This window comes from Danio rerio, chromosome 18 (assembly GCF_049306965.1).
Source record: "Danio rerio strain Tuebingen ecotype United States chromosome 18, GRCz12tu, whole genome shotgun sequence".
Taxonomy (NCBI): domain Eukaryota; kingdom Metazoa; phylum Chordata; class Actinopteri; order Cypriniformes; family Danionidae; genus Danio; species Danio rerio.
The window spans coordinates 44,683,836-44,710,732 of record NC_133193.1 but is presented as its reverse complement, the minus strand read 5'-3'; the positions used below and the strand labels follow the sequence as shown (position 1 = coordinate 44,710,732).

The 26,897-nt window shown below is 36.7% G+C and overlaps 3 protein-coding genes across 3 annotated transcripts in view; 2 read left to right on the top strand and 1 right to left on the bottom strand.

Moving 5' to 3' along the window:
* trpc6b (transient receptor potential cation channel, subfamily C, member 6b) overlaps positions 1–2,233 on the bottom strand; it is a 36,395-nt gene extending 34,162 nt beyond the window's left edge. Inside the window, exon 1 of the mRNA XM_002665399.7 lies at positions 1,805–2,233. Within this exon, the coding sequence (XP_002665445.3) occupies positions 1,805–1,893 (89 nt within the window). The 5' untranslated portion in view covers positions 1,894–2,233. The remainder of the gene's footprint in view (positions 1–1,804) is intronic.
* A 1,946-nt stretch (positions 2,234–4,179) lies between these two features.
* rnf7 (ring finger protein 7) lies at positions 4,180–13,642 on the top strand. Its single transcript, NM_001012498.2, is given in 3 exon segments — positions 4,180–4,357; positions 5,739–5,786; positions 13,225–13,642. Coding segments are annotated over 3 exon segments (342 nt in total). The 5' UTR covers positions 4,180–4,182; the 3' UTR covers positions 13,344–13,642.
* Positions 13,643–16,860: 3,218 nt separating this feature from the next.
* grk7b (G protein-coupled receptor kinase 7b) lies at positions 16,861–25,379 on the top strand. The gene is given in 4 exon segments (NM_001033090.1): positions 16,861–17,501; positions 19,442–19,879; positions 23,640–23,911; positions 24,934–25,379. Coding segments are annotated over 4 exon segments (1,647 nt in total). The 5' UTR covers positions 16,861–16,901; the 3' UTR covers positions 25,271–25,379.
* The last annotated feature ends 1,518 nt before the right edge of the window (positions 25,380–26,897 follow it).

Here is a 26,897-nt window from a genome sequence, read left to right as displayed (position 1 = left end):
ATATAAAAAATAGGCAAATTGTAGTCAGGTTGGATACTAGTTCCATAAGTACTGGAAAACAATTAAAAAAGGCTGGACCAAAACTCATAAAGAACAGGACAAAACCAAAATAAATGTGCCAAAGTCCCCTTTGCCTCACCACATCTGTCACATTTAGAAGATTTTACTTAATCAAGTTTTAGAGAAATTAAGGCGATGTAAAACTTAAATTGAATTAATTTATTGAAGCTTTTTTATTCTCGACAGGGCTTCTTGTCAGATCTCATCAGCCACTTCTTCATTTAAATCCATGGCCCAAGCTGTCTTAATGTGCTTAGTGCAAATTGGACCCTAAAAGACACGAACAAAGCTTGATATCAGATGTCTAGTATTAGGGTTCAAGAAAAAAGAGAAGTAAATATCTTAAACTGATCCTGTTTACGAAATGTTTGACTAAAAATAGCATTTGAGAGTTATGATGTCAGCAGTGGTGTAAAGATTAGATTTACAGTAGAAATACTGTAATTGAGTAGTTTTTCTCAGAAATTGTCATTTGATAGTTTTAAAACAGTGTACTTTTACTTTCCCTCGAGAATGTTTTTAGTGCAGTATTGGTACATTTACTCCATTACTTTCCTTCAATCTGCAGTCACTACTTTATTTTTTCTTGTCTATGGGGATTAGAAAAATCAGTCCTGTAATTCCTGTCAAATCACACTAAGAAGGTAAATTACATCATAATGAATTACCTCAATAGGTGCTTTATAATTGCAGCAAACAAGAAGCATTAAAAGTGTCCAAGTAAATGTCCAAAATCTTAACATGCAATGGTTCTCAAACTGTGGTACGCAGGCTTCTTTCTAGTGGTATGCTGAGAAATCGCTGAAAATTTTCAAGTGAAATTAACACACTTTTGATTTTAATAGGCTAAACTTTTTATTTTATTTTGATTTTTCTAATGTTAGTTATGTATTCAATCATTAAAGGTTTTTTTCCTCCCTATGCTTGTAACGGCTGTTGGGGGTATATTTCGTATAGCCCCAAGTGGGCCCCACACGGGCCATTCCAGTTGGGCCCCACGTGGGCCAGCCCAGATGGGCCCACATGTTGGATTTTGGTTGCCACACCTGACAAATAAATGTCAGCATTTGACCTCAATATGGTGTTGGTTTAAGATGTTGGCTCGAAACTGGATTTTGGTCACTTTCTTACACAACCTAAAATCAACCAAATAAATGTCATATGACACTGGCTAGACATTGAATTTTGGTCACTTCACATCACAAGCTAAATCTAAACTAATATTAACGTCTCGTGTGCATGCTGAGCAATAACTAATAGCACTACAGAATGTTACGTTTACACACATCCACAAATTACATCTAAATGCATCAGCTTTTTACAGCGGAATACTTACTACTGTTGAGTATTTTTGAAAGGTCTATTCTGCTCATACTTTGAATAATATTTAAAACAGATACTTACAGTACTTGCACTACATATTTGGGCAAATAATGGTACTTTTGCTCAAGTATGATTTTTTCCACTACTGGATGTCAGTGTATATGAGACTTTTCTATATATCAATTTTAATATGCATTTTTAAGATCAATTATTAAGGCAATGCAACAAGTAAGAGTTTGTCAAAGAGAAGGTGCTGCTAAACCAAAGAAAGAAAGAAATTACAGCAAATGGAACTAAAACATAAGGTAATCAGTAGGAATGTCTTATTACTTTGAGTCATTTGATTATAGGCTACGTTTTTACATTTATATATTAAATTAATTGTGCAGGCACACCATAATCTCCAATAAACACAACTTACCTTTTGCAGTACCGGGGATACTTTTCGAAGTCGGCGTTCATCCGTTGATGGACAGAGGAGTGTTTGGCAGAAGTGTGATCAGTGGACATTGGTTTGCTGTCTTCATGAATCTCTCACTCCAGAAAAAGCAGTTAGAGAACCGCTTTACTTCAGGAGTAGAAGTAGGTAGAAACACGCAAAGTTTGGCCAAATTCTTCTTTTTCAGGAAATTTCCGATTTTTGGTGTCGGTTTCAGTAAATTACACGCGCGCTCCTGGAAAGCTGAGTGTTCATCAAATCAAGTGCATTAATGTCACGGCTGCATCATTACGAGAAATTTAGTGATAACCAAGTGGAAGCCTAGCCTATACGTCTTAAATAATGTGGAAACTGCAAAAAAATCAACAAAATATCATTACAGCGATCTCTCACATGAGTTGAAGAGTCTTTAAGAGGGAAAAATGCTGTTTGATTCTGTGTGGAGCGGATCGCCCCCTCATGGGCGCTGTCAGTGTTATTAATATTTACTGAACATATTTTCCGACAGTGCTCGACAGTGTCGAAACGTTTTAGAGTTTGAACATAAAGTAGAAGAAAATCGTAGAGAAAAAAAACACACAATACAGGCAAGAAACCAGCTTCAATTAATAGTAGCCTGCTCCTCAAATATGGTTTGGTTTTGTGTGTGAGGTGTAAAATGAGACAGAGAGATGAAAAGAAAAAGATAATACATATTAATATAGGCAGCCTGTTATCTTTAGAAAAATTTCCATTTACTCAACATGGATATAGCGGCATTATAATATTGTATGCTTTCAGAAAAAAAGGGTACAATCAGTGTAGCATATGCCCATTCAAAATACCCTTTATGATGTTATGTGCATTTACCATACATCTTTTAAGTATTTATAAATATAAAAATAATAATACAATAAAATATGAATCTTTTGAAACGGTAGAGCTCCAGGGACAGCTTTTGTAGTAGGCCTATATTTTTCTGATAGTGCAACCTTGACGAGGTTGCATGCTGAAAGAATGATGATGATTTCAGTGTCAACGTAGGCCTATTCAGCATTGTGAATGTGCTTTACTGCAAAACATGCAATATAATGCAAAGCAGACATGGGTCACATGCTTAGCTTTTTATTTTATTATTCTATTTTAAATATCTGTTCATTCTAATGTCATTATTTTTTATGATTTTTTTTTCTTTTTAGATGATTTGGAAATAGACAAAAAGTAACTGAAAAAAGCTGCTTAATTAATTATTAGCCACTCTCAATTTAACACTTAAAAATACATTAATCGTTATTTATTATTCTTTTTTTAAGCTGGCCCAAACTTGATTTAAACTTTAAAAATAGTATATTGACAGAATTTGCGTTTATTGATTTACCCGAAATTAGCCATTCTGAATGCTGACTGAATTTTTTTAAATATATATATATATATATAGCCTAAATAAATCTTATATTTTTGCATATTTCTAAGTCCAAGCAAGAATATATTAGCTCAACTTATATACCCACATGAAAAAATATAGGCTATACATGTTTTTGACATATATGAAATAAAATGTGCTATTACTGTAAAATAATAATATGGTAATAGAAGAACTAATGATATATACCAATCATAATATATAAACTTAAATTTTTTTGTAAGATTAAAAGATTTAGAAAATACAATTTAATAAATATAAACAAATAGTACTACATTTTTACAACTCTGGCTATTATATTACAATATATCAACGTTTCTTTAGTAAAAATTATATTACATATGTTTACAGTAGATTATCAGTTAATACGGCTATGCTCAACTAACAGAGTTGTTTTGAATACTATAGTATAAATATTAATAGGCCTAAAATAGTAGCCTTTGGTTCAAAAGCACTATATTATTTATTATAAATCACTTTAGTATTTTTTTTTCATGTGGGTAAGTTTGTTTCTACAATATTTTTATTGTATTGGGAATCACAGCATATTGGCTAATTTATTCAACAGATAACAATTGTACAAAAGTTCTGAAGTTTTTCCAACATAGTTTGTATTTATATGATCAAAATGTGCAATTCTCCACGTTTTTTAAAAAATAAGTTGGATATAGTTTCAAGAAAAGAAGTTTATATGAGTTAAATATAGTTAAAGTTCAAATATAAGATACATTTTCAATCAAATACATACAGAAATTTCGAATGAGGGAATTATTAGCATGAAAAATTAAATAAATTGATTAAAAAAATGTTTATTAAAGTGTTTATTAAAAATGTTCTACATCGCAGTATTTTAAAACATCCAGCCAGGGGCCTGTTAACAGACAACTCCAGCTAGAGGCCGATCTGCGTGTCTGCAGACCAGCCTATCTCAGCCATTTTGTTTCTACGCCTCTTCGCCATGGCGGAGATGGACGACGGTGATGAGCCAGGTTTAGGACATTCTCACAGCGGTTCTTCTGGGTCCAAATCAGGGGGAGACAAAATGTTTTCCCTGAAGAAGTGGAACGCGGTGGCCATGTGGAGCTGGGATGTGGAGTGTGACACCTGCGCTATTTGTCGCGTTCAAGTTATGGGTGAGTGTTTTTTAGCTAACCGGCTAGCCGATAGCATTTCTAATCATTCTCAGATAAACAGACCAAGAATGGAGGCTGATGAATTTGATAATATCTGCCTGACACACGACCGAGTCGTTTTCAGCAATATAACACACTGCTGTCTACCGAGACAGAATTTGTTGAAACCTAAAGTGATGACATAAATGTTTACTCGAACATTGGAAAGTGCATATAATGCATGACATACTGTTTAAATGCGACGAGCAAATGCATTAATGCTTCAAAACAGACGAGAATAGAAACATAGAATGGACATTATATGTAAATATTAAACTTACATTCAAATCCATATGACGTCTAAGATATGTTCAATAATGTATAAATTATGCAAATATACATGTGAAGGGGAAAAACATTAGTTTATGATTAGTTTAACAGTTTACAGCAAAATGGAGATTAGGTAGGCAGTTCACATTATTTGGTCAAGTCAGTGTAAATATTCAGACTATAATAAATGTGCACAGTCAGACTGTGATTTCATATGATCTCAGCAAGTCTGTCCTGTTTAAAAGCAACTGTGAAGTTAAAACTGTATAAATCTTATTATGAACAATTAAGACTTTGTAATATCTAGACTAACCAAAATGTCAAAATTTGACCCTATAGGAAAAATGACTTTCCTCTGCTGGCATTCTTTTTTTTCTCTCTTGACATTTAGTTCGCTAAAACCCACTCCTGCAAAATGGCATTTGTCAGCCTTTAAGTGATTGGGTTAAAGTTGGTTTTATATTTGCACATTTGGATTTTATCCATAATTTCAGGAAAGCGTTCTTTGCCAATTTTAAATAGTTAAGCACAGCAGCCAGTCAATTAAATAGTACTAATGTATCATTTTTTATAATATTATATATCATTTGTAATTTCAGACTGAGCAATCAAAGTAGCATAATAAACAATATAGAGATCAGGTCAGAAGAGGTCACTCTCAAAAATGAACTAATGTGCAAATATAAAACCATGTTTGGTGTACGTTTGGGCAGACCTTTTAAATTCCAGTCCAGTAGTATCTGGATGCAGACTTCATGTCTCAGCTTTGCAATATCAGACACAATGCACTCAATGGAGCTAGTGACGTCACTGTTGCAGCTCAGCTTGCAACTGCACCAAGTCTGCAGTCAGACCACTGTCATATATTGGGCAAATGCTTCACTAGCTGCCTTTAAACTGTGCGAATGAACAGACGTCACAATAAAACAGACATCACAATACCAAAGAAAGAAAACTCTCCGTTGGTATTTTCTTTTTAATTTACAACTGTATCTGAGTTTTGGTTTACTTCTAGCACAATATATAAATCCCAGCAGGTGTTTTTGAATATGTCTGATTTACTCCATTTCAGATGCCTGCTTGAGGTGTCAGGCCGAAAACAAACAAGAAGACTGCGTTGGTAAGTTAAAGCCCATGTGAAATCAAAATGTACCATGTTTATTGTGCTCGCACACATAGTTAATCTTTAGGTGAACGATTAATCAGTGCATGTTAATCCACTGGGGACATTTTTTTTGGTAATTCTGACCATTTGCTTTCATGCTTGGAGTGCCAGCCTTTATCTGTTGACATCAGCTCAACTGCTTCACTCATAAACAATAATATTAGCCATGCCCCTCTTACAATTACTTTGCTATGGGGAAATAATGTGCAAAAAGAAAGCCCCAACCCCTACTTAATATTTTGTTTCAGTTGGAAGTACATCATCATACTAGTGATGGTAAAATGAAGCTTTCTGAACAAGTGAAGTGCTCGACTCAATTGTATTGGAAAAAGGTTCGTTATAGAGGTCTGCATTCCCGCGGGCGCCACAGGACCCGACCAGATTTCTGCGGCGCGGGAATAAATTTCCAAATAAGTCGCGGGAGCGGTCGGTAACAGGTTTAATTTAGGACGGGAGCGGGCTGTCTAGCAATATCGCGGATATTGCTATGTGAATGAGAGAGAGAGAGAGAGAGCTTTGCCTGTGTGTGTGCTTGGTGCTTGTGTGTGTGTGTATGTTAGTGCGCGCGCGAATGAGAGAGAGAGAGAGAGAGCTTTCCCAGATAGCAAAATACACTCAGGCCAGTTCCGGCTAGATTCTCGCCTGCCAGAGACTTACCACTCAGCCCGGCTCTGGCTGCCGGACTCCGGATGCTTGTGGACTCACTGCCCGATTCCGGCCCGAATCAATCGGGCCAGATGCGGCAGCCTTAAGCAAACCGACGCTGCCGCATCCCTGCCGGAATCGGACCGATAGTAATGTGCGCTGCGGCCCGGAGCTGGCGCGACTCAGTATTTATATATCTTTATATAAAACCTTTTGGTATTACATTGGTACTTGATACATGGTATTACAAGCCTTTGAGTTGATATAACAGCAAACGCCTGTGTGTCTGCTTGGTGCTTGTGTGTGTGTTAGTGCGCACGCGCGCGTATGAGAGAGAGAGAGATTTGTCTGTGTGTGTGTGCTTGGTGCTGTGTGTGTTTATACAGACAGCTTGGCTGTCTGGACTGTATAGCTGGGGGATTTTCAGTTTTGTTCTCCCCCGCTCTTTAGCGGGATCGGGTGTGGCGGGCAGAAAACGGGGCGGGTCGGGCAGGGGGACAATAAATTCTTAATATAAGCGGGAGCGGTCGGGTTCGGGCTAAAACCTGGCGGGTGCGGGCGGGAGCGGGATTCAAAATTTTGTCCCGCGCAGATCTCTAGTTCGTTACTCGAAGCTTTCGAAATCAGAGCTCGATGAGGACCTCTTCTGGTTAAAGTGTGGGAAAGCACTGTGTTGCCAAATGTCAAATGTTCACAACTGATCAACTCCTTCATGTAGTAATACAACAACAGCAATATAAACAAATTACTCAATTACTGTAGTTTTTACACATAAGATATATTACGTTACACCACTGATGACTGTAGTAACATCCAAGGTATTCAAAAGTGTATCATATTACAGCTAATCCTGTTTCAAGCGGGAATCGAACCAGCAATTCCTGCATGGGAGGCGAATGCTCTAGATTGAGGCTATGTGAGTGATGTATTTGGGCGAAATTCGCCAGCTGGTCTCTGTTAAATACTATACTACGATATGCAGTGGTTTTAAAGATAGTTGTAAAAAAATACACTAATACACTTTAGTATGGTTCAAAACCTTTTTTACTTTAAATTACTATTGTATTTTAGTTTAATTACTGGTGTGTGAGACAGGTGCAGTGCTTTGAAACAGTAGAAATGTATGTAATCGACGCCTAATCTCTCGCTATACACTTTACTAAGCCATGAGGGTGTTTAAACCTTTGAATCAAAAATTCGAAGCAATCACGTGGTTATAGGCGAAAATGAAGCTTCGGAAGTCACTTATCACGTGATGATGGCAAAACGAATCAAGCTCCGGTACACTGCTTCACTGCGAGATGTATCTTTTTTTGATACATGGTTCGAAGCCTTGGCGCACAACGTCACATCACTAAATCATACTGAAATAAAATTCTTATCAATTTCTGGTTCGTATGGACTTTAACTGTAGCATAATTTCTGGCATACTAAGTATCTGCCTTAATTAATTACATTAAGCCCCAGTAGCAGATGGCAGCACTGTTCACTGCCAGAGCAGTTTGCCCTTCACTCATATTTTCCCTCATCTTTATTTCTCTCAATATACACTACCTGACAAAAGTCTTGTCCCCTTTCCAAGTAACAAATAATAATACAAAATAATAACTTGAAAAATAATAACTTGACTTCTAGTTGATCATGTGGTATCAGAAGTGGCTTATATGAGAGGCAAAAGGCTCTTTATTACTCTTATTTTACCCAAATAAAATATGATCATGCCTTGATTTGTAGGTATTTAATTAGGACAGTAAGGTTTGAATTTGCTTAGAGCTTGTCACTTAACAAATAATGTACAGTGTAGAATATAAAGTCATGGTTCAGTGGATAACGGCTTAATATTGTGTATGACTCCCCTGAGCTTGAAGGTTATTATTTGTTGCTCTAACAACAAGGATCAACGACGAGACTTTTGTCAGGTAGTATAATACACAATCTAATAATAAAGAATAGGTGTTTGATGGAGATATATCCAGCTGCAGGCGCGCAGAACCACACAAGTTTTAGGCACACACAATCTAGGCAAACCATATATGGTAACTAACTCTTTAGCATTATCGCCACCTATTGAATTTCACAAGTATGGTTTCCCATTTCAGTCATTATTATTATTATTATAGCGTTACGATCATTTTAACATCTCTGCAGTTTCTGAACCCAAATTATGTAAATAAAAATAATTGGTTAAAGACACTTATGACTTTATTCATGTGTCCACATACACAAAGAAAACATTATAGACCGTCTAATTGTTGGATTAAGTGTAATAAACGAATTCAAGATCTTAATATTATTATACTTGGTTAAAATCACTTTGTTGTCAAATTTAAAAAGCAAACAATAATATGTCACTTTAAAATAAATTAGCCTACTAGTTAATCATTTAAACAGTATACATAGTTATAAACTGATTATCTTAACTGATTATCTGATTATAATTATAAGTTTATATATAAACTACTATCTTTTACTAAACTGTCAGAGCTGTTATATATATATATATATATATATATATATATTTATTTATTTTTTTTTTTTTTTTAATTAATAGTTAATTTGTTCCTATTGCTAAATTTTGGTTTAAAAACAATTTATTGCTTACTATAAATTACTACAGTATTAAATGTGGGAAATCATTAATTAAAAGATTATTAGAAAGTTAAGCAAATAAACACTTAAATCGCTTGAGTAAAATATGAATATGTTATACATTTGTTACATGTAAAAAGATTTTTATTACATATAATGTATTGCCTATATTAACTTGCTATTATGTACTTCATCATAAATTCATACATTATATAAATTAAACCTGTCCAAATTAGATCGTTCAGCAAGGCCAGCAAACAAGTATCTGCCATATTATTGTCAGATAATAATGACTGATCAGCTATAATGACTGATTAAAAACTGTTCAGTCTATTATATTGAATGGCGATCGGAAACAATGCTCCCCATTCGGCCGTCTTGATTGCAATATTTGTGAAATAAAGTAAAGTAAACGCTATTGTTTATTGTGTATAACATTTATTAATAATATATATATCAAAATATATCAATGGCCATGTTCAAAAAGACGTTCTCCAGACATTAACATCCGTCGTTAATAAACCATATGGTTTGCCTAGATTGTGTGTCCTAGATTGTGTGTGCCTAAAACATGTGTGGTTCTGCGGGCCTGCAGCTGGATATTATTGGTTTGATGAGATTTAATCCGAGATTGTTATGGTGAAAAAGTCTTATGTCTCTATATCTCATGACATCAGAGTAACAGTGATTTTTTTTTTAGAAACTATTTGGTTTAAATTGATAACGGTAAGTAGTACAATTGTAAGCTCAAAGTGTCTGTTCTGCTCCAAACAGCAGAATTTGCACAGTTGCACACAATGCAGAAAGAATTGGTTGAATAATTTTATGACAACATGAGCATGCTTTCAAATGTGACTTTATTTCCCTACATATTTATAACAACTCCATTATGCAGGCAAATTAGGCTACAAAAATTTATCCCAATATCAAACCTTTACATGACCATATCTTTTGCAAATGCATACTATTGAAAATTTAAAATTATTTAAATACTATGCATACTATTAAAATTTCCCATTTTAATGTTATTAGACAGTGATTTTTTTTTATCTGGAGAGTCTTTAAATTAGCTGTTTTTAAATGTGAACTCTTCAAAAAAAGTTTTTTTATCTAAAGTATTTTTATTATTTTATTTCTTATTGATTGTCGTTAATGAATATTTATTTTTGTAAACCCTTTTATTATAGAAACTAGTTTTTCTTTTTTTTTTTATAAAAGGTTTGTCAATTTTATCAGTTTTCCCCCTACTTTTCTGAAATAGCCAGAGAAGGTGAAATGACGATAAATTCAAAATTCTCTAATATCTTTGTTTTGGCTATAGAGTTGTCAAAAATCTCCTGTACAAATCAATACTGAAATAAAAAAGTTAATTAAATAAGTGACTAAAAGCATTTCCTGCTTGCTTTTTGAGCGCTGTTGAGTGTTTTCTTGAACACTGCTTATTGGCCATTGTGTTCACTGTGACTGTGATCACTTTCAGTACCAATTAGTACTAAAATCAGTACTTTTGACAACATTTTGGCTATGTGTTCCACTACATCGCATAGCACTGTACATCATTCTTGAATAATTTGTTATTAATTAGTAGTAGTATTATTATCAATAATAGTATTAATTAGTATTAATAAAATGCTTTTTGATCATGAATTATTCCTTGCTCTTAAAAGGATAATTCACCCCAAAATAAAAGTTCTATCTTGTCATCTTTTTCTCACCCTTCACTTGTCACAAAACATGTTACAGCTTCTTTTTTTCTGTTGAACACAAAAGAGGATATTTAGAATAATGTTTGGAAACATGGAACCATTGACGTCTATAATTGTTTTACCTACTATGATAGTCAGTGTTTAAAAAAAAAATAAACAAGAAAAATAAAATTTTGTTAGTTTCTGTCGTTTATAATTTGTAAAAAAAAAATAATAATAATAATAAAAATTGGAAGGTCACGCACAGCTTCAGTCAGAAGTTTGAGGCTCACAGTTCGTGCAGAGTTCAAGGTCTGAAGAGCCTTGTGTGAATCTGTACTGGAGAGAAGCCAATACTTTTGAGTTAGTAGTGTTCAGGTGACCTTGTACATTGCCTAAATATTATTCTGTTGTTTTTTGCATATGATAATTCATACTTAAAGCTGAACTGAAGACTCATTCGTTACAATACAATTAATTGGAAACATTTTGAATTGCATCTTTATATTGTTTTTCCTGTTATATATTTATTTATTTATTTTTAGTCTCAGAAGTCTCTTTAGTCTCTTTTAGTCTTTTTTTTTATGTCTCAGAAGTGTCTTGTTGACATCCCTACTAGTAAATAATACACTTTTTACACTTATCAGATGCTTTTGTCCAAAGTGACTTACTGTATGCATATTAGGGTTAATCCAACTAAAGCAACCTGGGGTTAAGTACTATGTCCGATGACACAATCCATAGTATTCATTTGCGTCATCAAACGCACCCTGCCATCACACTAGTTGGTTGGACAACTGGTACAATCAAAGGACAGCTCTCATGTTTGATATTTAAAGCAGCAACACATTAAATATATAATTAAATGTTTGTTGAAAAGTAAAGAGGCACCTAAATGTCAGCATAGCAGCTGCAAGTTGTCTTTTATTTATCTATCTTTTTTTTTTTTAGGATAAACATTTTGAAAATGTTTTGCTTGAACCAGAAACACGCTTTTATAGTTTTATTGAAGGTTGATTTAAAGATAAAGTTGTATTTATTTTGTTCTTAAAGTAACACTATGCTTAAAAAAAAACATTTTACAACTCTCTTTTATTTAAACAGTTGAGTTTTACAATTTATGAAATCATTCAGCTGATCTCCAGGTCTGGCAGGACGCTTTTAGCTTAGCTTAGCATAAATCATTAAATCGGATTAGACCATTAGCATCTCCCTAAAAAAGGCCAAAGAAGTAATACCTTTCCTATGTAAAGCTTGAATATTCTGTAAATACATTATGTACTAATACTAGGGGCTGCACGTTACATTTTTTTTTGTCTATAAATATTGTGATATGAATACAATTTCATAGAGTGATCTGTGGATGATGGCTGTTTTTTGTTTGTATGTTGTTGTTTCTTTAACGCAACTATTAACTATCTTCTGTGGGTTTTGATTTAAATATGGTAACTGAAATAGTTTATAAAATTTATTTGAGTCTTGGAAAACACCAAATGACCCCTTGTCATTGTCCTGCGAAAATTTCCTTGCTCTGTTAAACATCATTTGGCCAATTTTTTAAAAAGAAAAAAAATTAAAACGGGGGCTAATAAATCTGACATATATATATATATATATATATATATATATATATATATATATATATATATATATTTATATATAATTTTTTTTTTTTTTTTAAGTAAATTTTTGTAAAATGGTTGATTTTGGTCCATTCTGTTACTACTGTCAAAATAATGTCATCAAATATATCTGCCATGTAACAGCCAATGAAGCCGATACTATGAAAATAAACAAGCTACTTCAAATTCAGAAGACACAAAAATACTACTCAGATATTTGCCCTCACATCTTTTCAACTAGGGCTGCACAATATTGGAAAAATCTAAAATTGCGATTGTTTTTTATTTTGCAGTATATATTGCGATATGAATACAATTTCACCAGATGACTTAATATCTATTTGGAAGGAATTTATGTTAGATACATTGGGATGATTCTGCAGTGGAAGTGCATCTTCAGAAAATCCAATAAACAGTCTATAAACGTTTTAACAATCTATAAATACGATCAAGAAAAAGATACAATTGAAATAAAGTGTTCCCCAATCGTTTCCCGAGTCTTACCGTATTCAAGTACAGTAACTGAATGATAAAAATAATAAAATAAAATTATCATAGTTAAGGTCACAAAAAATTGTATACACCTGACTGCTTTGAAAATCATTATACAATCACAGGCATCATGTGAATGAAAACGCAGGCAAATGATAAATTATACAAACATTGCATATCCTGCGATGTGACTATTGTGAATGATCACGTCGCGATAGCAATGCTGAAATAATATATTGTGCAGCCCTAATTACAAGCCGTTATTTCTTTCTTCTATGGTACAGAAATTATTATTATTATTATTATTTTGCCATCAAAGTTCAAAGATTTACAGTTTTTTTGATTGTGTTTTTCTCTCAGTGGTGTGGGGAGAGTGCAACCACTCCTTCCACAACTGCTGCATGTCCCTCTGGGTGAAGCAGAACAATAGATGCCCACTATGCCAACAGGACTGGGTGGTACAGAGGATCGGCAAGTGAAGACTCAAGCTTCGTTACCCACATCTCCTCCGTCCACTTTGGCACTACTCCGCTTAGGGAGACCAGACTGACTTCAGAGCATCTCGAGGTGCTTAGTGTGTAAGAAAACCTCGGCGTGTGCATGTATGCGACCATGGAGGCAAAAATCCAGAACTTTATCCCTCTGTCACCTCATACAGCATTAAGAAGAGATCCGGCAAGATTCACTTAAGGGTGTGAGCGTGACTTCATGTGCGTTGATCTAACTGTGAGTGTGTGTTTTAATTATGTTAGAAATAAATAAATAAATAAAGCTGATGTTTATAGGAGTGTGTTACTAGTGATTTTTAAAAAATCATTTTCTGATTATGCTTGTTGTTTTAAATCAATTATTAGTCATTACAACTGTTCAGATGTCTTTAAAAAGACCTCCCTGGACGGGAGCAATATTCACTAAAAAAAGGAAATTATGTCAACAATTATGCATATTTTATGAATTCAAAGTACAAATTTTATCTGATAAAATATTTTACAGAACAAAACTAGAAAGAAAAATAATGTCAAAAACTTTTCCTTGTGGCTTGTGCAGCACTGAGAGCTGTCTGACAAAGCATTTCGTAAGTCTTTCTCCAGTACCCTGCTTATTTCTCCATCCTCTGCTAATTCCAGTGAAACAATTAGCTCAGGATTTGAGAGCTTGCGATAAGTCCTGAAACCCATGAGAACAATTTCACAATCAAAGGTGTAGTTGCTTTTAAGTCAACAGCAATTAATTACATTTGTATTAAAACTCCCCCTGCAGTGTTTCTCATTATGGGCTTTTGTTCTAGAGAGCGTAATTGAGAGTAAATCTGATGCACAAAGATGTATTTTGGTGGTTGACATGATGTTTAAGACATTGAGACAAGCTTAAATCACTGAGAATTACAGCCCAGCAACATTAGGTACCTTGTAGCTTGTATTCAAAATCATGTATATTCATATTTGTTGGATCTTTTTTGGCTGCCTCATTATCTTATCAATTGAAACATGAATAAACAAAATGTTTGTGTTGTAAAGACAAGCACAAAACGTATTACTCTACAAACAAATTTGACAAAACTGAATTGCTACATGATTTATTTCTATTTGTAAACAGAAAATAACACAATCAATAGATCTGGGCTGCGTCCGAAATCACATAGTACTCAGGTACTGCATTTGAATTTAAACGTACTACTCAACCGTTAGAAAAGTTTAAATCCTAGTAGTATGAATGGACTCGGACGTCTGCGTCAGTTGTTTTGCTTTACTCCCATTCGTGAATTCTCTTGCGGTGCATCATAGGATAGAAGCGTGCATCGCCTGAACACTTCAAAATCTAGGTCATCTGGGTACTTGCATACTGTTTTTCGAATTTTACATGTGTCTCCCAAATGGCACACTATGCACTTACACACTCAACAGCATAGTATATGTATTTAGTGTCGTCCCAAATGGAGCACTAATGTTTTTTTTTTACTCAGCGGAAATTCAAACTGCTTGCCTGAGGATGTTTGACGGTTGCCAAATTAGTGACATAAATGACCAAACTACCAACTAATACCTGCCATGAGTATAACCGCATTCACCATCGAGAGGCGGTATAATCACTCTCGTAGGATAATTTTGCTTTCACAATCTTAAATAAATAATCCAACATGAGCACCCAAAACCTTCGCCACTTTTGCAACGTGAGCAATGCTGCGTTCGTTGAGAGCGTGGTGTCCAACATTCCACACTTCTTTTTACAGAGTGCATCATCCGATTAATTAATGTGCATGTATTATTATTAAAGTTTTTAGTTTGAATGCACTACTTAGGGTGCTTTCACAACTGTTAATCGATTATCTTGTTCCGAAACAGATTAAAATTGTTACATTGTTGCTCTTTGTTCTTGGTGCGGTTCGCTTTCACATGGTAAAGTTTCTAAATGAGCCAAAATAGCTAAAAACAAGTCATGTGTGACTAAACTCTTCTCATATTAGTCAGTTTAACAATTTTTTATTTATTTATTTTTTGCAGTGTCCCGCTCAGCTGTTAGGGCGGGTGGTGGTTTGGTAGCGTTGTGTCTGAAGAGCGAGGAGGGATGCGGTGGGAAGGGTGTGCGACGTATTTGAGGACCGGGAGGGAGAGCTGCGAATTCCGGGAGATTATCACTTATTTGCGGGCATCAGGGAGTCTCTGTGCATTTGTGGGAGACTGCCGGAACTTCAGGGATGACCTCCCGCCCAACTCATAATTCCTCATATAGCCGTAGGCCAATTACATATCCATAAAACACTTATGATATAGCCGGGCTCGGATCGTATCGCTTTCTCACTACAATCGATAAGCTCCAGAGTTTGTTTCAATTGGGCCGAGACCACCTCACTCAGGCGATCTCGGAGCGATTGTTTTGGCACGGGTCTGAGCGCGATTGCTGTATTCACATATGCCAAATGAGCCGCGCTAACTGGGCAAACGAGACAGGTTCCAAAACAAAAGTCTAGGTGTGAAAGCACCCTAACACTATTTATACTACAAAATGACGTAAAATAGGGCGTAAGTATGGGATTTGGGATGCACCTTATGAATTCGGACATACTACTCGGCGCGCATACTGTTTTTAGCGTACTACATGGTATGGAAGTATGCAATTTCAGACGCAGCCCTGGTCATTTACATGAGTGTTTCTTAACCACGTTCCTGGATTTCCACTGCATGTTTTGAATATCACCTTTGTCTGTTACACCCATTACAGGTCTTTCAGTCTCTGCTAATGAACTGATGACCTGACTCTGGTGATTTGGTTAAGGATGGAAAACGTACAGAGCTGGTCCTCCAGGAGTGTAGTTGAGAAACACTGATTCATAAAATGACAGTAGTAGGATTGCAGCAGTTTATTGAACAATCTACCTTATACATTCTTTGGAAACAATGGTGCACGAATCTGGATTAAAAGTGGCCAAGTTGACATCTTACTATAATGTTTACATCTAATGTATGATTATTCTCACATGCTTGTCCTTCATTGTGGTCGTACAATGAGCTCTAATACTCTGTAATTCTTGGAAATCTCAACATACCAACAGCAATACAATCTATTGGCTCACAGTTTATCAGCATTTGGGGAATTAAAAAGTAATTTGAGGTTGCTCATAAAGGTTATAACACTCTAAGCACTCTACCGAATAGCCGATTGCAATGAGAGACCTTTTACGACGTAAAAACTCTTTTCTTTTGAGAGCTCAAGTTGAAAGTAAAGGACTGAGCACTAAGAAGCAACAATTGCATTGTCTGCCTCTTAGCATTGTGGCTAAACATAGTCCAAAGCCTCTTAGGTTCCTTTCCTTGAGCAGTATCCATGAATTAGCATACAAAGACACTTAAGAGAAAATCCCTTTTAAGGTTTTTAATTCTGACTGAGCAATTACGTGAGTGGCACACAGAAGGCTTGGCACCAAAGCCTCGTTGTTCCTGAGCATATCAGAACGTGCCACTGTGCCGCTGCCTACATTTCAGTCCTTCTTCATTTTAACCCAGAGCGTCATATAGTGGATCCCTCACCTCGCCACAGCCATGAGTGACATGGGTGGACTGAAGAACCTGGTGGCCAACACAGACTACCTGAAAGCACAGAGTCTAGACGAGAAGGAGATTAAGAAACGAAGATGTAGCCTAGGTCTTCCTCATCTTGGGAACTGCACAGATGTGCGCGCATCCGTTTCCAAGGGCTTTGAGGACATCTGTGAGCAGCAACCCATCGGGAGAGCATGTTTCCGTCAGTTCCTTTCAGTCTCCAGTCCGGAGTACCTTGCTGCTGCAGAGCTTTTAGATGAGTTGAATTGCTGGAATTTAGCCGAGGCAGAAGCTAAAGAAGAAGCCAGACTGAATATCATCAACAAATTTTGCAAAGCAGACTCTAAAAGTTTTCTGGCTTTTCTGACAGAGGATGAGGCGGAAAAATGCAAAGCTGTCTCTGAGAAAGACTTTGAGGAGGTGATGATGGGACAAGTGAAAGAAGCCACGCAAAAGTTCCTTAGAGGACAACCTTTCGAGGAGTATCAGACCAGCCTGTTCTTTGACAGGTTTGTGCAGTGGAAGAAGTTTGAAAAGCAGCCCATCACTGATAAATACTTCTATGAGTTCAGGACATTGGGGAAAGGAGGATTTGGAGAGGTGAGTGTTTGCTCCTTTTAAAAATTGTAAAACATCTTGTCTGCAGAGTCTTGCTTAGGTTGTCAACCTTTTCTTGGTACAGTAGTTTTTATGATTGGATATAAATTATTTGGCAGTTAATTTATATTTACGTTTATGTCTTTGGAACGTAAGTTTAAAACTATTCATTGAGTTGGATTAGACCAGGGATGGGCAAACTTGATCCTCGAGGGCCGGTTTCCCTGCAGAGTTTTGTTCCAACACTAGTCAAACACACCTGAACAAACTAATCAGTGTCTTCAAGATCACTTGAACTCTATAGGGAGGCCTGTTTGTATAGGGTTGGAGCTAAACTGTGCAGGACACCGGCCCTCCAGGACCGAGATTGCCCACCCCTGGATTAGACCCTTAGTATCTCACTCAAAAATGGCCAAAGAGTTTTGATAATTTTCCTATTTAAAGCTTGACTCTTCTGCAGTTACAGGCATAAAATAAGAGGTTGCTCTTTTCAGGCTGTGATGGCAAGGATCTATACTCTCAATTCGATGTAATAATCAAGGCTCTTTGTTGTAGTACCAAGGCTGCAACAGGTTCAATGACATTGCCCGGTGCCTTAAAATCAGTTTATTTGTCAATATAACCAACATGACCTTACATGTTTTGCAACCATAGAGACATTTGTGAGGAAAAGCGTATAACACATTTACTTTAGTTGCTGAAGTATATTTATTTTAACTGGAATTCAAGGAAGTTAGCCGATTTCCTGGTGTTGTTTTTTAAATATTACGCCAGATTAAGAATATAGTTCCTAGGCATGTTAGTCTAGAAAATGGCAACATTTCATTTTGCGTATGATAGATCTAGCCAAGAGTCAAGCTTTAAATAGTAAAATTTGCTAAACTCTTTCGTCTTGTAAAAGGGGAGTTGTAAAATTAGTCTATTTTCAAAAAAAGAAAACACTGTTTCTTTAACAGCTGACTGACCACGAATTGCACTTACAAAAAAGGCTTATTAAGCTGCGGTCACACTGGACTTTTCTCCTCATAGACTTCCATTCATACGCACGCGAATGCATCAGACCGGAAACGCAAGTTCGTGCGTCAAGTTTCGCAGATGGCTGCATTGCAAAGTTCAAGCTTGGTGAACTTGGACCTGCGAAATCACATCACTTGACTGCGTGAGACCAATCGAGGATCAATACATTACCTCTTTGGAGATAAATTTTAAATATGGAGCAATTGCTTTATTTAATGTCTAATCATTTTGTTTAATCCTGCCCCTTTTCACAGCGCCATATGACAGAATTTCCCATGCACAAACTCTAATGTGACCGCACCTTTAGTCGGGATTATATTGACTGGTTAACGCATGTGATATCAACAGAAAACATAAATAAAAGCAATTCAGCGAAAGAGCAAGGATGTGCATTAGGAAAGTATGACAATTTCTCTTTTCTTGCTTCCTATAATAAAATCTGCTCAGCAAATCATAGCTCGATTTCCCCAAAAGTGTATTGTGATAGCAGTGACACTATCATTTATTGCTTTTTTTTTTCGTTTCAATAAACCAAGACACAAACTTCTAGCTTGTTCTGCTATTTGGTTTTATGGTATAGGGTGTCCAAAATAAGTCCTGCAGACCTTTCTGGAACCTCCTAGTAAAGGCTTGATTAGCTGGTTTGGGTGTTTTTATGTAGGGTACAAACTTAAATATGCAGTACATTAGCTGGGTTTCCATCACCCAAACAAGCTAATAAAGGTCTGAGTGCTACAGGAGCACTAGGGGCATGTGGATTTTTTTAAAGCAAGACTGGATGCAGGACTGTTGACATTCCAGAACTGAACTTTGGTAACCCCTATTTTTGGTTGAAGTGTAGATAGATCCGAATAGTATTTCAAGTGTGAATTTTCACTGATAACTAGAAACTGTAATGGTACCCTTTTAAACCCCACTCTGTACAGGTATGTGGTGTTCAGGTCAAAACCACAGGTCAGATGTATGCCTGCAAGAAACTGGACAAAAAGCGTCTGAAGAAAAAAAGCGGGGAAAAGATGGCTCTTCTGGAAAAAAAAATCTTGGAGATGGTGAACAGCCTGTTTATTGTAAACCTGGCCTATGCGTTTGACACAAAGACCCACCTGTGCCTGGTCATGACCCTGATGAGCGGAGGGGATCTGAAGTACCACATCTTCCATGTCGGGGAGGTTGGCATTGAGATGGAGCGCATCATTCACTACACTGCGCAGATCACCAGTGGTATCCTGCATCTACATTCCATGGATATTGTCTACAGGGATATGAAGCCAGAGAATGTCCTATTAGACTGTCAAGGCCAGTGCAGGTTGTCAGACCTTGGTCTAGCTGTGGAGCTACCAGATGGGAAAACCACTACTCAAAAGGTAAGGAAAGGAAAGTAAAACAAGCTTTTGTGAAGACACAAGTGTCTCCTGGGATATGTCCGGTGTAACATTATTGGTGTGGGGAAGATTTGCAGTTAGCAAAACCAATTGTTTGAAGTCTAAAATGTGCATAATATATTTGCCATCACTTGAGAACACTCACTCACTTTCCTTCAGCTTAGTTTCTGATTTAGGTTGGCACAGCAAAATGAACCACCATTACACAGGCATATGTTTTATGCGCCAGATGCCCTTCCAGCCCCAACCAAGCAATGAGAGTACACAAACTCATGAACACCCAGAGCTGGGAAACACCCACACACACTACTGCCGATTTACATTTATGCATTTAGCAGACACTTTATCCAAAGCGACTTACACCTGTGAACACACACCCAGAGCAGTGAGCTGCCTGGGGAGCAGAGCAGGGTTGGTGCCTTGCTCAAGGGAATAACCTCATCCATGGTATTGAGGTGGATATTCATTCTACCAACATTTGCTGCTGGTACCAGGACCCGAAACTGAGACCTTTGTATCCCAAGTCCAACTCTCTAACCATTTATTTTATCCAATTCACCTGTACTGCATGTCTTTGGACTTTGGAGCACCCGGAGGAAAATGCAAACTTCACACAGAAACATTTGGGACGTTCTTGACAACCAGCGACCTTCTTGCTTTGCGATCACAGTGCTAACCACTGAGCCGCCACTGCTAAACACATGAGCACCGAAAAATCCCATTATTACCTATAATCATAAATGTATGATGACAATTTTGCAAAGGACTTATAAAAACGAACCCTAAATCAGCATTATCCTATCCTGTTTTTAAGAATACAGTACCTTCTTCCAGACTTCAGTTCTAAACCTGCATCAAAATACATCCCTAGCACGTTTAAGTAACCTTGAACCCTTTGATTAGCTGGTTCAAGGTATGTTTAATTTGAACTGAACTCACTGTCGCTGTCCAAGAGGTGAGTTTCCAACCCTGTTTCTAGAGTCTTATCTGACCTATTTAGTTCCAAGTGGGATTTGAATTAGCATTAACTGGCATGGAAGACATGCACACTAATAAGAACACTAAAGTCGACAGCCTACAGCATCCTTTGCTAGCATATCTCCTGAGAGGTCAGGGAAGTGACATTTACCATTACTGATCTTACCAAACAGCCTCCATTACATCATGGCACATTTTTGATGTCTTTCATATCTGACCTAACTACGAATTCTCTTTTAACAAATGGGAAACATTTACATTTATTAATTTAGCAGGCACATTTATCCAAAACAACTTACAAATGATAAGATTAATCAGGAAGGGTTTTTAAGGTTTGTTGTCGATCTCTTTTGACTTATGGCATTGGTTCCTTTGTTTCACTCCCTCTGGCAAATCCTCTCTCATGGCCTTAATGATTATAGTATCAATCAGATGTGCTCCTCAAAAGAAGTAAAAGTAATCTCTTGTATAAATACAATGAATTTGGACATGCTACTTACTGTAGCTCACATACTGTATTTCGCCAACTATATATGGTACGGAAGTATGCAAATTCAGACATGGTTACTCAATACAACTTCAAGACCAATCTACCAGAACGTTTTTGATATATCAAAATTAAATCACTAAGCATCTGAATTATGAAATTTGTATAGAAACTTTCCAAAAAGAGAATGTTCACCAGAATAATATTAACTATACATTTTTATGGCTGATATGGTGCGATTTAAAGTTAAATATGTTACTTACTGCTGCACACATTCTGTCGTCAAGTTTTTGCATGTGAAGTGGCACATGCACATTTTTACTCCCGTTTTGTTTGTATGCCACATTCATAAATGATACCCCTGATTAATCTCACTATTCTCAAATCCACTCCCATGGCCTCATTGGATAGTAATATGTCCTGTTGCGCACTTGAAGTGAGTTATTCAAGTACTAAAGAGGATTGAAAGCAATTCGTTTGGAAGACATCAATATTTGTGATGTACAATTGATTAACTATTTTCTCAGGATTATTATGAATTTGCGGGCAGCACAGTGGCGCATTGAGTAGCGCCTTACAGCAAGAAGGTAGCTGGTTCGAGCCCCGGCTAGGTCGGTTGGCATTTCTGCGTAGAGTTTGCATGTTCTTCCCGTGTTTGCATGGGTTTCCTCCAGGTGCTCCAGTTTCCCCTAAAGTCCAAAGACATGCGCTATAGGTAAACTGGGTAAGCTAAATTGTGTATAGTGTATGAGTGTATGTCCTGGTTCACCAGGTTGGTGGTTGAGCGTTACAACCCACCTCATACAAATTAGAATACGAAATACAAATACGAAACACCAATATGATGCGGCTTAATATCAACTTTGATATAAAACGGCCCTGGGAGCAAGTATTATGAATTTGCACATACTGTTTTCACATACTATATTGTAAGGAATGGCATATTCAAACGCACCTGTGGAGGTAATGTGCCTTCTGGAACAGGGTTGAGAAACACTGGCCAAGAGTAAGTTTGTAACTGGAGAGTAAATTTTGCTTTGATAAAATACTTCAAGGCGGTTCATTCCGCTGTTGCAACCCATGATAAATCAGTGAGTAAGCCAAAGGAAAGACATTGAGTGAAGTACCTCCGATTAGTTTAGTACCACAGTACCTCAGTTCAATTTAACTCATCAAATTCAGCCATTTTTCTTCCAAAAGTTTGTTCTATAGCAGGGATCACCAAACGTATTCCTGGTAGTTCGGTGTCTTGCAGATTTTAGCTCCAACCCTAATCAAACACACCTGAACAAGCTAATCAAGGTCTTACTAGGTATACTTGAAACACCCAGGCAGGTGGTGTTGAGGCAAGTTGGAGCTAAACCCTGCAGGGCACCGGACCTCCAGGAACGAGATTGATGACCCTTGTTCTATAGTGTTACAAGGATGCTGGAGCCTATATCCCACCCTAACCCATACATGCCAACTTTTCCATTTTTCCCAGGAGTCTCCCATATTTAACATTCATCTCCCACCATCCTCCCGTTTAGTTATTTCTTCTGGAAATCTTCTGTAATTTATATGATACCTGATTGGCTACGGTCGCAAACCCCCAACAACAGGGGTGTCAAAATCCTGGAGGGCCACAACAATACACAGTTTAGTTCCAACACTTGCCTGTAGGTTTCAAACAAGCCTGAAACACTCAATTAGTTTGATCAGGTGTGTTTAATTAAGGTTTGAACTAAACTGTGCAGAGCTGCAGCTCTCCAGGAACTAGGTTTGACACCTGTGCCCTACAACCACCAACCACACCCAACAGACAAATGTTGGCAGGTGTGCCTTCACAAGATAAACACAGCAGGACAACGTTATACATGTAATAAAATTGGATGATATAATTGCCAATACTGTATTCATATACATTTTGGAAACATAACTCTTTTTTCGTATTCTTAAAATTACTCTAATAAGAAGGTAAATTGAAAGCTAGGGGCAGCACAAAACCTTAAATAACCCCTTACTAGTGGTAATCATGGTATTACCCAAAGCTGGCATTGATTTGATTTGGCAAAGCACTGCTTAATTCAAAAGAGCATGTGGCCTTCAAGGCATACTGTTTAGATAGGAAAGGACTTTCAGTGTGTATTTAAATTAAATTTTAGCAATTTTGAAAAGGCCGTAGAGTCTGTACCATGATACAAACATAAAATATGATTTTAAATGTTTTTTCAGGTGGCTTTAAGAAGGATGAATGACTTTCTTCATAACCCCCTTGTGTTGTCTTTTCCATCGTAGGCTGGCACCAAAGGGTACATGGCACCAGAGATCCTGAAGCAGGAACCGTATCGTACCTCAGTGGACTGGTGGGCTTTGGGCTGTAGCATCTATGAGATGGTGGCCGGTCGTGTCCCCTTTAGAGACCACAAAGAAAAGGTTGCCAAAGAAGAGCTGTTAAGAAGAACTCTAGAAGATGAGGTCAAATTTGAACACCAAAACTTTGACGCCCCCTCAAAGGACATTATCAGTCTTTTTCTGAAGAGAAACATTGAGGACCGCCTTGGCAGCAAGTAAGTGTTTCTGTATTTCATGGCGAGAAGATACACGGTTTCCACTCTAGGTCATTATTAGGACATGGTCAGTCCAACTCTGCCCTCTGCGTGCCAACATAAGAGCAGAATGTACTCTGTCAGCAAAGTTATACCAGCAAATGGAAGCAACAGGCTGTGTGTGTCAGCACTGGCAGAGGGTTTGGAGCCTCAGAAATGGGTTTGGATGAAGTAAAGCATGAACGTTAAAAGATAATAGCTTTGGATCTTTCATGTTGTGGGTGAAGACACCAAATGATTCAATACCAGCTACATTGCTCTTAGGATTATATTACATATTAGGACATAATACTGTTCCCGAAGTCAGTTACTGAAACTATTTCAAATCATTAATGTTCCTGTAAAAGGAACTGTTTCACCCAAAAGTAAAATTATTATGTTATTTACTCTTATGTTGATCCAAACCTGCACTGTTAATTTTTCCATGGAGGCTGGAGGAAAATGTTTTATGAATCTATATACAGCTTCATATTAAAAGTGACCCAAAACACTATAAAAAAACTCCACAATTGATCAGAATTACTTGAAACCGCATATTTACCAATGCAAACAGAAATCATCTGGATTTCCTGGAGCCAGCCCCTCAAGGCGAGTCGATGAATTGCAGTTTTAGTTACTCCCGTATTGACTTCATTAAGGAAAGCGGGAGATTGCCGCTTGGATTATACGCATTGCTAAGGAGACATTTTAATGCGGTGGGCAGGGGAAACTGCACTCCTACGTCAAGTTGCGGTGGGCCTCAAAATGGGAGAGATTTGGATCCTACTTTACCGTCAGGAAATTTAAAAAAAGAGACTTATTGTGTATTCATCACTCCAATATGACTGTGGACACACTCTATCTATACTCGGTCCTGTCCAAACAGCTTACAAAAGATGATTTTCATCATAGGTGCCCTTTAATGATAGTGTTATATGCCTTAACCAGACATATATCAATACATAATATTTATATTCCTTTTTGTTTGTTATTTTTGCCAACAGTGATGACCCTCGGAAGCATGAGTTCTTCAAATCCATCAACTTCCCTCGACTGGAGGCTGGCCTCATTCCACCTCCATGGGAGCCCAAAGCCAACGTTGTGTACGCTAAGGACACGGGTGACATCCGGGAGTTCTCTGATGTGAAGGGGGTGAAATTTGACGCCAATGACGAAAAGTTTTTTAAGGAGTTCAGCACGGGGGCGGTGCCGATTGCATGGCAACAGGAGATGATTGACAGCGGACTCTTTGACGAGCTCAGTGACCCAAACAGGAAAGAATCGGCAGCGGGACTAGAGGATGAGGAGCAGCAAAAATCCAAATCTTGCACTCTTCTCTGATAGAACATATCGTATGATTAAACATATTGTATATTTAACAAATTTAAAAAGCGTTTATGTATTTTTTTATACATAAGTATTCAGATTTTCATAGCTCATTCCTGTGACTATATTTAGAAGGCTGTACACTGTTAAACCAAGGGTAACACTTTAGAATAATGGTCAATTAGTTAATGTATTTACTAACATTAACTATGTATGAATAATCTTGTAAAGCATTTGTTGATTACAGTTCAACATGAACTAAAGTATTATTAAAATACAAAGTTGCGCTTGTTAACATTAGTTACTACAAAGTAAGTTAACATATTTAGCTTAAATAGCATTAACTAATGTTAACAAAGATATATAAATACCATAATAAATGTGTTACTAATTGTTTGATCATGTTAGTAAATACACAACTAATAGACCATTATTTTAAAGTGTTACTATAGTATGATTGTAGTATCAATTGCTCGTAATACTCGTGTTTTTAAAGAGCAGTTGTTTGAAAGACAAATCATCGCCTTGGAATTATAAGGTTCTATCTGCGTTCTAAATGATTTCGAGATATTGAGCTTCAAAGTTTTTGCATTCCATATAGGGGAATTACCAACCTACGTCACACATGATGTCACACGGGTTCAACCATGGCATATCGGTTACAAAAAAAGAGCGGTTGCTATAGCAAACATGTCATGTTGTGCGGTAGGATGCCAAATTCGAATTCAAAACTTGTTACCGTACACCACACTGCTTTTAATGCCAATCGCAGACATCTCTGGCTAAAAGCCATCATAAGAGCTGAATGGAGTGAGGACCTAATTAAAAATGCTCGACTGCAGTTTTCATTTTATATCAGGTAAGTTCACGCTATGCTGAATCATACACATTACTCATTTTTGATTGCAGCAATGATTTCAGCAAAAACTGTTAAATAGTGTTAATTAAACTGCGGACACTGACTGCTTAGAATGAAATGTAAAAATGTACATTCACATACCCTACCATACAGGTGCAGTTCTCTGTCAGAATGCAGTAGTTTTGCTTGTTGATTACCCAGGCCTTGTACAGTTCTGTCTTCTTTCCTTGTCCTTTGCTAGGCAGTATCTCGGTTTTTAGCTCTACAAAGTTTTGCATCTGCTAATCATGGAACATTATTTCTTCCACATGACCACACACAACAAAATTGTTGGCATCCAAAGACTTGTAGGCCTTTAGCTTCTCTCTTGTAAAATCTCTTGGAGTTTCAATAAGATAGTTGTATCCAATGTTTTGTGAGGGTGCTATCGCAAGTAGACCTGTCAGATGGACGCCGCTAACTTTAACGTTAATTTTGCCTAATAAATGTGCTTATCACTGGGTGACAAGGTGTTATAATACGCTGAAAGCATTATGTAAATAATATATATATATATATATATATATATATATATATATATATATATATATATATATATATATATATATATATATATATATATATATATAATATGTAATCAACATAACTTATTTCTAAGACAACAACAAACTCTGTACTGCATCGGATGCCAGTCCGTCGCTGTAAATGCTAGCACTGTGCGTGAATCCTGAAAGTTTACAAACAGGTAATTTGTCTGTAGCAAACAATATGTGTGTGACGGTT